General features: G+C 43.2%; 1 protein-coding gene across 1 annotated transcript in view; it reads right to left on the bottom strand.

Annotated features, from left to right (window-relative positions):
* The window catches only part of LOC126416459 (uncharacterized), a 178,510-nt gene that overhangs the window by 18,159 nt on the left and 147,455 nt on the right, over window positions 1–12,896 (bottom strand). The window contains exon 4 of the mRNA XM_050084194.1: window positions 830–963. Within this exon, the coding sequence (XP_049940151.1) occupies window positions 830–963 (134 nt within the window). The remainder of the gene's footprint in view (window positions 1–829; window positions 964–12,896) is intronic.

A 12,896-nucleotide genomic window follows, 5' to 3' on the forward strand; every position in this document is an offset into this window, starting at 1 on the left:
GATGATGACACACGCTTTGCCCAACGACTCACCGTGCTTTTGTCCACTGCCAGATCACCGTAGACATTCTGCAAGTGCCTATGAATATCTGAGATGCCCTGGTTTTCCGCCAAAAGAAACTCGATCACTGCCCGTTGTTTGCAACGCACATCCGTTACAGACGCCATTTTAACAGCTCCGTACAGCGCTGCCAACTGTCGGAAGTCAATTAAACTATACGAGACGAAGCGGGAATGTTTGAAAATATTCCACAAGAAATTTCCGGATTTTTCAACCAAAATTGGCCGAGAAAAAAAATGTGTTGCATTACTTATTGATTTGCCCTCGTAGGATGTCAGCCTCTTGCCCTGGCCTGCCAGATTACCAGACTTGTCGCCAATCGGTATGAGGGATATGCGGGATATTCTGAAACGACGGGTGTAACGCTGTGACCGAATGCCAAACACCACAGATGAACTTTGAACCACGTGTATTCAGCGTGGATGACTGTTCCGCAGGACGTCATTCGCGCCTCTTAAGCGTCAGAGTCATCACGCGTGGAACAAGTTATCAGGGCCAATCACTAGTGATTCTCCAGCAGAAGGAGGTTCTTACTCATTGGTCTGATAATGACCACAGTGGTGGCTGAAACCGGTCACCGTAATAAATAAATTGTGATCAAGACTGTTTTTGATAGTAAATATCAAGTAGCAAAGTTTTATGATACCTGTGCAGAGAGTTATCTCACATTCTCTGTACAATAAAGGTCTTGTCACGATTTACAACTAAACACGGAATGACCACTAAGAGATGAAGAGACGAAGACGACGACAGTGGCGCCGCGCCTCACCTGGTGGCCGTTGATGTACCATGCGAGGTGTGCGGCGGGGAAGGAGCGGGCCGAGCTGCAGTTGAGCGACACCGTCTCGCCCACGTGGTAGCGCGGCCTGCCGCCGGCGATGCTGGGACCCTCCTCGGGCAGAACTGCGACACACAGCAGCAGACTTTCTGAGCGCATAAACAGGTTTACACCAGGTAACAGGAAAGTAAGAAACATCAGGATAACATCCGATTGACGGTCAGTACAAACAAAGGTACGACACCGGATTTGGAAAGGATAGATAACCAAAAAATTCAACCATGTCGTCAAGTATCAGTCCAGCACTTGCCTTAACCGAGACAGGACACCCACAGAATATCTAAATCTGGTGACCAAGCACTGATTTGTAATACTAGCGTTCCTAATGCATGTCCAATGTACTGTCTATTTTTCTACCTGACTCGAAGTTCAATCCTATCTAGATCGCCTGTAAGGTTGTCACAAAAGGTCACACGATAGCGCCATCGAGATGTGTCGCTACTTACGATTTCAGAAATCAAATTGCTAATAGTATATGCTAATATTGTTATAATACGAGGTGTGGCTAGAAAAAAACCGGACTAGTACTGGTGAAACAATAAAACGAATGCAATAAGGCTGAAAGTCGCGTGGCCTTTCACGTGACTCTCGCTCCGCCTACTGCTCGAGTTTCATCTGCCTCCTGCACTCAGTCTGCCCGTGGCATCTGTTTTAAGTAGTTGACGTTTTGTCTGTGCGTCGGAAAATGTTGAGTTTACAGAAAGAACAGCGTGTTAACATCAAATTTTGTTTCAAACTAGGAAAATCTGCAAGTGAAACGTTTGTAATGTTACAACAAGTGTACGGCGATGATTGTTTATCGCGAGCACAAGTGTTTGAGTGGTTTAAACGATTTAAAGATGGCCGCGAAGACACCAGTGATGACACTCGCACTGGCAGACCATTGTCAGCAAAAACTGATGCAAACATTGAAAAAATCGGTAAACTTGTTCGACAAGATCGCCGCTTAACAATCAGAGCAGTGTCTGAGTTAACAGGAGTTGACAAGGAAAGTGTTAGGCAGATTCTTCATGAAAGTTTCAACATGAACAAAGTGTGTTCAAAAATGGTTCCAAAGTGTCTCACAATCAACAGAAGGAACGCCGAAGAATGATTTGTTCTGTCATCCTGGAAAACATTGAAAGTGATCCCACCTTCTTACAAAATGTTATTACTTGCGATGAATCGTGGTTTTTTTACTTACGATCCCGAAACTAAACGCCAATCGATGCATTGGAAAACTCCTGGTTCTCCACGACAAAAAAAGCACGAATGTCAAAATCGAAATTCAAGGCAATGATGATTGTTTTTTTTTTTTTTTTTTGACATCAAAGGGATTGTGCACATTGATTGGGTACCAGAGGGACAAACAGTGAATCAGCATTACTACATTAGCGTCCTGGCTACCCTACGTGAGCGAGTACGGAGAAAACGGAACGATTTGTGGAGAAAAAAGTCATGGATCCTTCACCAAGACAATGCCCCAGCTCACAGTGCGTTGTCAGTGAAGACGTTTTTGGCAAAACACAACATTCCCATCTTAGATCATCCACCCTACTCACCTGATTTGGCCCCCTGTGACTTTTTTCTTTTCCCTAAAGTCAAGTCAGCTTTGAAAGGAACTAGATTTGAGACTGTTGAAGCAGTAAAAGAAAAAGCGACGGAAGTAATGTATGGACTTACCGAAAATGATCTGCAGCATTGCTATGAACAGTGGAAAATTCGTATGGACCGGTGTAGAGACCGAGGAGGAGAGTACATTGAAGGAGATAACATGAAATTGTAAATAATTGTAAATAAATGTTTTTTCCAGCATCGGTCCGGTTTTTTTCTAGCCGCACCTCGTAAATGTAATTGAAATCCACGTATGATTATACAAGTTTATTTGTAAGTAGCTGCAGAACTTCAGAAGACGCCTGTGCAAAAACAACAAGACACACAGAAAAATGTCACATATCAGTGTACGGAGAATCTCTGAAAGTTTCGATTCGTAATATAAGGAATGGTGAAGTTGCACTAGGGGGGGGGCAGAAGTGTCAGAACATGAAGAAAAATCATACGCTCCGTGTTGCTGCATCTAATTCGCGGCTGCAGATAGGCAAATTTACAGAGCCAGTGACTTTGAATTTCACGTACATATTGACGCTTGCCCGGCCTTGCCGCAGTGGATACACCGGTTCCCGTGAGATCACTGAAGTTAAGAGCTGTCGGGCGTGATCGGCACTTGGATGGGTGACCATCCAGGCCGCCATGCGCTGTTGCCATTTTCCGGGGTGCACTCAGCCTCGTGATGCCAATTGAGGAGCTACTCGACCGAATAGTAGCGGCTTCGGTCAAGAATACCATCATAACGACCGGGGGAGCGGTGTGCTGACCGCACGCCCTCCTATCCGCATCGTCCACAGAGGATGACTCGGCGGTCGGATGGTCCCGGTAGGCCACTCGTGGCCTGAAGACGGAGTGCTTCTTTTTATATTGACGCTTGCCAAACAAATGGTGCTTATATTGTGCATTTTTAATATGAGTTAAAAAGTTTGAGAGATGCTTCATCCACTGCTATGTGTCTGTTTTCTGTACATCTTGAGTTTTCACGCACTCGTCTTCTGAAACCCCAGAGGTACCGGGTGGTTATAGGTCTAAGGAAGGTACTCAAGGAGCTCCAGTGTGCGCCTTAATTATCGTATAGATGCGATACTTGGTAGATATTACAATGCGTTAATGCTGAACTTATTTACGCTGGATAACAATGTAGTTCCAATTGTGGTTCCAGACGCAAATTTCGCTCTTTGAATGCACGAAAGACAGATAGAAACCTTTCAGTATGTAATGGATTAGGAACGAGACGTGGGCGAAAAAAGCCAAACACATGACAAAGGCATAATGTGCAGTGCGGACACCGGATACGACGACGGCATGCTATACAGTGCCAGATTTGCATCTGGTGGTTAAAGGTGGAACTAATTTTTTTCAGCGTAAATCGGTTAAACGTTAACATGTTAGAATATCTACCAAGTTTCACTGCCGTACTTTAATTACAGCAGACACTGGACATCTGTGAGTAGCTGGACTTCAATTATAATCATCCAATATGTATGAATAATGCTGTATTTATTGTCGTTCAGGTTCAACGGACAGCTCTCAAAAATTCGAGTGCTGACCAAAGAATATTCTGATCCAACGAAAAATCAAAGAACAACCGTGAAAGTCACTGTTTCTCGTTTGTTTATATCCTGTAAGGCATCTGAGAATTGTTACCTGCGGCAAGGTATATATAGTGTTGTTTAATTTGTATACGTGAGGAACACAGACGATTTTTTTCTAAATATGATTTTTGCATTAGCAGTAATCCTATCGAATCAAATAACTTTAAGTAATGCCATTAGGTTGACCTTTGATTTTATGACCAAAATAATTCTAGATGTCTTACCTCATTCAGTGCTCCCCTTTTTCGATCTTTTTGTGTCTTGCGACAGCTACATAACGGTCCCCACAATGCCGGGGTGGCCGAGCGGTTCTAGGCGCTACAGTCTGGAACCGCGGGACCGCTACGGTCGCAGGTTCGAATCCTGCCTCAGGCATGGATGTGTGTGATGTCCTTAGGTTAGTTAGGTTTAAGTAGTTCTAAGTTCTAGGGGACTGATGATCTCAGATGTTATGTCCCATAGTGCTCAGAGCCATTTGAACCACTTGTTTCATCACCTGTGCTGTAGGAGGACCATAACCCACAGGCTATCAGTCACAATAAAACCCCAAGTCATTCCAAGCATGTGTGTCAGTTTGTACCTCTCTATCTACATTATTCCGTGATTTATTCAGTTTTCAAATTTATACTGACTTTTTGATCACCTGGTGCATCTAACGCGCCGATTTGATTGAACCAGGGAGATCATGATGGTCAGTTGGGTGAGATTTGGATGCCAGATTGTAAGCAGCCCGTCTGGGACAGTACTGGGTGAACGTAAAGTCTTCCCTTGATTACAAAAATTGATTTATAGGTAACTGTGCTACAAACAGCTAGGCGGTTGTTGCAAATGGTAGCTTAACTCATAAAGGTCTTATGGATATGCTTCCAGACGTCTATGCGGCTATTTGCAAATGGTTGTTTATTTCATGAACTTCATATGGATACACTTCTATATGTTACATTGTACCTCAGTTATAGGAATTTGAACTATGGGTAGTATTTCAACAAGACTGTACTGCTATATCTAGCATAGTTCCTTAGTAAAATGTTTTTGCAATCAGGAAAATACTTTATGCTCACCCCGTATTAAACTTTACACTGCACTTTGGTGGGTGATAGCAAAGTTTGTTTCACGAACGTAGCCTGCACCACCTAAATCTGCTGCCTCAGCTGCTCCTTCCTGGGTGACACTGTCGTTTATTGATATGTTGAAATGTCCTGAGGCAATACAAAGTTCGACATCGAGGACATGGGTACTATTACACCAATTAAAGAAGCAAAGTTCTGATGAAATCAAGTCTATTCTGAAAGCTACTCCTTCTCATGGCAGTACTGTTCATATGCTATTCTCACACAAAAGTCTGATTCACTTTCACTGTCAAACCACACGTCTCTACCGATCCATTCCTCGTGAGCGTTATCGTCATCTCCTGGTTCAGTCAGTCCGGCTTGGTACATGAATACGAGTTAAGTTTATAACACGTGCGGGTTTGCTCAAATTGTGCCCTGAACATATCGTTGTCACCGTTTTGCCGCACATTGTTAAAAACACCATCAAATACACATGTCCAACCACAATAATGTGACCACCTGTCAAAATCCTGAACAATCTGCTGCGAGACGTGCAGGACGAGAGTCGGTGAAGTTCTCGAATGTGCCATCAGAGACGTGGAGCCATGCTGCTCCAGTGACATGCGCAGCTGTGTTAGGTCTCTCGATTGAGTATCCACGACGCGTACAGCCAGATGGAGGTGGTCTGCAGATTCTCGATTGGGTTTAAATCCAGGGAGTTTGGTGGCCAGGAGACTATGTAAACTCATCCTCGAGCAGCATGCGTACATGTTAAGCTATGTGACACATTGCATTGTCCTGCTGGTAGATGCCATTGTGTCAAGGAGCTACAAACTGCATGTAGGAGTTTACATGGTCACCAAGGATAAATGCATACTTATGTTGATGCATTGTGCCTTCCGTAGCAACGAGACCATGCTGCAAATTCCTCGCTCCCCCCTCCAGCCTGAACCCCTCCGACGTTTGTTGCAGGGTATTTGCTTTCAGACGTTTCACATCGTACATGCTCACGGTCGTCTGTGCGACGGAGTAGAAAACGTGGCCGGCCGGAGTGGCCGAGCGGTTCTAGGCGCTACAGTCTGGAACTGCGCCAACGCTACGGTCGCAGGTTCGAATCCTGCCTCGGGCATGGATGTGTGTGATGTCCTTAGGTTAGTTAGGTTTAAGTGGCTCTAAGTTCTAGGGGACTGATGACCTCAGAAGTTAAGTCCCATAGTGAACCATCTGAATGCTATAAACAATCTCAAGAGAACACTGTACCATCTAGTGATGAATCGCTAGGCGACTTGAAAGCGGTAATGGGATAATAAAGATTGTATCATGGTGAAAGGCGACTGACAGCACTAATTTCTGAAAATACTTGTCTATCACAGCCGCAGCGTTTCACCACCATAATGGACAAAATCTTTGTGCCATTGATATGTTTTAACATTCGTCATTTCTTATTCTTAGTAGAAAGACAGGTCAAAAAGCAGTCGTATGGTTTGTTTACAGTGAGTGCTTAAAGAAACAGCGTTGCGAAAATATGGAAGTTTCATGAGAGGTTTTCGTTGACTGGTTTTCTAATCCTTAAGTTAAAGTCTAATTCAAGAATAATATCTCGAATGCTTCGTAAAACTTTTGGTGATATGCCTGCTCACAAAATGCTGTTCACAATTACTTTGCAAAATTTTCAAGTGGTCCTGCTTCGTCAGCTATAAATTGAGCGGCTCGGGGAAGAAAATGTTAACCGTCAATTGAGTAAAGATAAGTATGATCATGTTATCTGTTGCGATTTCTAATGCACCGCATGCTAGTATCAAGTAATGCTATATGTACCGCTAGAAAGCCGAGTTTACTATGCAGTTTTTTTCGTCTCACAGTACTTATGTTCTTGTCTTTGACTTTAACCGAATATATATGGCACACAACAACTCAAAAACTTTAATTATGCGTTAGCACTTACCTTTGCCGACTCCTTCGATTTGTTGAAGCCCAAACAAATCCGGTTTTTATTACTAAAAGGATCGATGGACTGCCAAACATGATTGAAGGCGATTGGTGCGTGCCCCGTCATAGGACAACGCCTCAGGCATATCGAAGACTGCCGTGCAGTAGATCTTGCGTCAGCAATGAGCTATCCCAAAGATCTAGTCGTGACGGGTCCCGCACAATCGAAGCTCAGGAATAGGTCTGTGTCAGGTACTATCAGGATATGCTAAAACATTTCGACCGAGGAAGTGAAAAATCCATGAACGAGATCGTAACAAGAGAAGAAACTCCCTCTGCTCCCCTCTCTTACCGTACCCCCAGCAAACATCCGCCCCTCCTTCCCCGTCCCCTCCCCTTCTCCTTCTTCCTAAGCCACACCAATCTCCATCCAAAAAATTTCCTAAGTTACGTCCCTTTCTTGGAAAAAGACCAGTCTAAACCAGCATACGCATGTTTTTGTCTTGCAACAACATCTCAGTAGTTTTACCTTTCAATCATATCTTTCTTACTAACCCATGTTAGTTTTACCTTTCAATCATATCTTTCTTACTAACACATGTTCCCCTTTTTTTGGATACTGGTGAATCAGTGGCAAGAATGGACGGGTCACAACGTCATTTACGTCCTGTGCTGTTGGCAATTGCATTATGTACCCATGTTGTCGGATATATTTGTGCCATAACCAGTGTTAGTTCGTTTTCTGTATCCTCAGGTCCTAAAATGGTGAAATTTTGTACTAGGGGCAGTTTGAAAGGATATTATTAACTTATTTTGCTGTATTTTTCCGTTTTAGATACAACTATTTTAATTAGTACGGGCCAAAAGAATCGCGTGTTAACTTAATGGACATCACATCACAAAAAAGTGTTAGCATAATGCTCTAGTTCGCTTCATTTCGTGTTTTTTTGGCCTAGTCATCGATGTAATTCGGAAGAAGAATGGGAAACTTAGGATCATTCTTCTTGATGACAATGCTAATGGTCACAAAGTGCGCCAAAAAGTTAATTACTTGACGGAAAAGTACACCGAATTAATGTCTCATCACGAGTATTCAGTTTACTTATCACCTGAGAACATCTTTTTGCTCCCTGATACAAAACAAAAAATGCATGAACAAGGCCTCAAAGACCTCAAAGAGCTGCTGAATCCGTTTTGAGGCAGCAACACCAAATCGCAGAAAATGTTTCCTAACTGGTTCAGACACTGCGAAAGCATTTGAAAGTTAAAGGCGAATATTTTGAGAAACAACGCAACGATTTTTATCTAAAAATTATTCTTCCATTGTTACTTAGAAGGCTGCTCCCGTATCGCTACATCACACTGAGACTGGTTTATTACTGCTAGCTTCTGAAGTTCTGAAGTTGTTCACGGACGATGATGCACGCAGAGAGATCATGTTGACAGAAAATTATAGTACATTGAGAATGATATACAGACGACTAACGATTGTTGCAAAGACTGCTGGCTACCCTTATCAGAAGCCAAAGAAATCACCGAAAAACCTGTATTATTCCTTACGTAAGTCAGAATTCTAAAGATATGATTTCGGAATGATTCAAGGTATTTTTTCTATGCAACTCGTACACGAAAAGGCATAGGGATCAGTAATTTGTCCATTCTTTCAGGTTCTAGTGAGAGAGATTCATGGCTATTGGCAGAATGAAAATTTCTCTCTGCAGCGGAGTGTGCTCTGACATGAAACTTCTTGGCAGATTAAAACTGTATGCCGAGTCTCGGTCCGGTACACAGTTATAATCTGACAGCAGATTTCATTCATGGCTGTTATTTAACACTTCGGGTTCCCAAACAGATTGTGAAGCGGAAGAGGCAAAGAAGACTAGGAAGGCTGTGTGATTCTGCGTAGATTTTGCTAGGACAGCACAGCACTGTCACAAGATCTCCTGCGGGAAGACACTAATACCTTAGATAACGCCTGACAAAAAAGTGAAACATCTAGAAGACATGGATGGATGTCAAAGTAACTTTGCGCACGCGTACACTATCGGTGAGTATGTATGTGGTTAGAACTGCAGTTCTCTATGACAGAACGGGAGTCATAGAGCATTAGTGTAATTCGTGTTTAGTGTTGTTAGGAGGTATAGGGCAGGGTATATAAGGATCGTCGTTGGCGTCAGATGTTGAGTAACCATAGTGAAGAACAAGGTGGCGCCGCGCACTCATGAGAGGCAGTGTTATCAGCAGCTGACAGAGTTTGAAAGGAGCTTCAATAACTGTGTGGCAATAACTGTGAGACAATGGCATGGAAATATGAGGATAGGCATTAGGGGAAATACTCTTTGGCTAATTACAAAATTGCATCATGTATGGACAAAGCAATCTGCTATGGAATATCAAAATCCAGTCAAGTGATATTTTCAAATAGGTCATTGAAGTAATGTTGGAGTACAAAAGATAATGTTTTATATATGTAAACATCAAGTGGACTGGCAATAAAACAAAATGTTAATCTGTTAAGTTATCCGTAAGTTTGGAAATATGGCTGTCACGCTATCTTCATTTGTTTTTTTTCCTTGCTGTCTATGGAATTTTAAGTATTCTTCGATATAACCACATCTCGAATGCTTCCAACTTGTTTACGGTGTTAACTTTCAACGTCCAACTTTCCACGCCATAAAGAAGCACTGACCACACATAGGTATGCATACATCTAACTTTGAGGTTAAGATCAAAGTAATTGCTAGTAAAGTTTGCTAAATTTCTTGAATGCTCTGAGGGCCTTCTCTATTGTGCATCTGATTTCCATGTCTGATGACCAATTTTCCCACAACCACGCCCCTAAGTAGTTAAATCTGTTCACCCTGTCCATGGTTTGATTATTATGCATTAATTCTGCATTTTGATGTTCATCTGAATTGCGAGTGACTCATAAATTTGGTCTTTTTGATGTTGATATTGAGACTCATATTCCTGCTGTGTTCTCCCACTGTCGTTAGAAGATCTTGCTGATCGTTCATGTTATCTGCAATCAAGACTGTGACATCTGCGTATTTTACGTTGTTAATCCATATCCCATATACTTTTATACCTATCTCACAATCTTCAAGCGACTCCTGGAATATACACTACTGCCCATTAAAATTGCTACACCACGAAGATGACGTGCTACAGGCGCGAAATTTAACCGACAGGAAGAAGATGCTGTGTTATGCAAATGATTAGCTTTTCAGAGCATTTACACAAGGCTGGTGCCGGTGGCGAACCTACAACGCGTTGACATAAGGAAAGTTTCCAATCGATTTCTCATACACAAACAGCAATTGACCGGCGTTGCCTGGTGAAACGTTGTTGTGATGCCTCGTCTAAGGAGGAGAAATGCGTACCATCACATTTCCGACTTTGATAAAGGTCGGATAGTAGCCTATCGCAATTGCAGTTTATCGTATCGCGACACTGCTGCTCGCGTTGGTCGAGATCCAATGACTGTTAGCAGAATATGGAATGGGTGGGTTCAGGAGAGTAATACGGAACGCCGTGCTGGATCCCAAAGGCCTCTTATCACTACCAGTCGAGATTACAGGCATCTTATCCGCATGGCTGTAACGGATCGTGCAGCCACGTCTAGATCCCTGAGTCAACAAATGGGGACGTTTTCAAGACAACAACCATCTGCACGAACAGTTTGACGACGTTTGCAACAGCATGGACTATCTGCTCGGAGACCACGGCTGCGCTTACCCTTGACGCTGCATCACAGACAGGAGCGCCTGCGATGGTGTACTCAACGACGAACCTGGGTGCACGAATGGCAAAAGTCATTTTTTTCGGATGAATCCAGGTTCTGTTTACAGCATCATGATGGTCACATCCGTGTTTTGCGACATCGCGGTTAACGCACATTGGAAGCGTGTATTCATCGCCGTACTGGCGTATCACCCGGTGAGATGGTATGGGGTGCCATTGGTTACACGTCTCGGTCACCTCTTGTTCGCATTGACGGCACTTTGAACAGTGGACGTTACATTTCAGATGTGTTACGACTCGTGGCTCTACCCTTCATTCGATTCCTGCGAAACCCTACATTTCACCAGGATAATGCACGACCGCATTTTGCAGGTCCTGTGCGGGCTTTCCTGGATACAGAAAATGTTCGACTGCTGCCCTGGCCAGCATATTCTCCAGATCTCTCACCAATTGAAAACGTGTGGTCAATGGTGGCCGAGGAACTGGCTCGTCACAATACGCCAGTCATTACTCTTGATGAACTGTGGTATCGTGTTGAAGCTGCATGGACAGTTGTACCTGTGCACGCCATCAAAGCTCTGTTTGACTCAATGTCCAGGCGTATCAAGGCCGTTATTACGGCCAGAGGTGGTTGTTCTGGGTACTTATTTCTCTGGATCTATGCAGCCAAATTGCGTGAAAATGTAATCAGATGTTAGTTCTAGTATAATATATTTGTCCAATGAATACCCGTTTATCATCTGCATTTCTTCTTGTTGTAGGAATTTTAACGGCCAGTAGTGTATGTTCTGAGTACAGGAGTGGTGAGAGTACACAGCCTTGTCTAACTCCTCTACAGGTGTTTTGTGCTTCTGTCAACTGACCGCCAGTTCTGACCTCAGCAGTTTGTTTCCAGTACAGATTTTCTGAAGAAGGAGTATCTTTTCCGTCTATGTTCAGTTTTCTCAAAATTTGTATAAGTTTGTGATGTTGCACTCATTCAAACGCTTTTTCGTAGTCTTTGAAGTACAGCATTATATTCTTCCTCTGATCGTAGCACATTTGAACAGATATCTGAATCGCGACCAATGCCTCTCTCGTACCTAGACCCCGTCTAAGTACAAACTATGAATATCCCATATCCCTTTCACACTTGGCTGTGATTCTATATTGAATGATCTTGAGAAATATCTTTAGTGTATGGCTCATCAGGGTAATTAGTCTGTAGTTTCTGCATTTTCTTGCACTGTTCTTCTTGTTCTGTGAACAGCGTTTACTAATAAGCCACGTACTTTGATTTGGGACCATTGCTTTATTGCTTTTGACAATATATGTAAATGACCTAGTAGATAGTGTCGGAAGTTCCATGCGGCTTTTCGTAGATGATGCTGTAGGATACAGAGGAGTTGCGGCATTAGAAAATTGCAGCGAAATGCAGGAAGATCTGCAGCGTATAGGCACTTGGTGCAGGGAGTTGCAACTGACCCTTAACATAGACAAATGTAATGTATTGCGAATACATAGAAAGAAGTATCCTTTTTGTATGATTATATGATAGCGGAACAAACACTGGTAACAGTAACTTCTGTAAAATATCTGGGAGTATGCGTACGGAACGATTTGAAGTGGAATGATCATATAAAATTAATTGTTGGTAAGGCGGGAGCCAGGTTGAGATTCATTGGGAGAGTCCTTAGAAAATGTAGTCCATCAACAAAGGAGGTGGCTTACAAAACACTCGTTCGACCCATACATGAGTATTGCTCATCAGTGTGGGATCCATACCAGGTCGGGTTGACAGAGGGGATAGAGAAGATCCTTCGAAGAGCAGCGCGTTTCGTCACAGGGTTATTTGGTAAGCGTGATAGCGTTACGGAGATGTTTAGCAAACTCAAGTGACAGACTCTGCAAGAGAGGCGCTCTACATCGCGGTGTAGCTTGCTGTCCAGTTTTCGAGAGGGTGCGTTTCTGGATGAGGTATCGCATATATTACTTCCCCCTACTTATACCTCCCGAGGAGAGCCCGAATGTGAAATTAGAGAGATTCGAGCGCGCACGGAGGCTTTCCGGCAGTCGTTTTTCCCTCGAACCATACGCGACTGAAACAGGAAA

This window comes from Schistocerca serialis, chromosome 8 (assembly GCF_023864345.2).
Source record: "Schistocerca serialis cubense isolate TAMUIC-IGC-003099 chromosome 8, iqSchSeri2.2, whole genome shotgun sequence".
NCBI lineage: Eukaryota > Metazoa > Arthropoda > Insecta > Orthoptera > Acrididae > Schistocerca > Schistocerca serialis.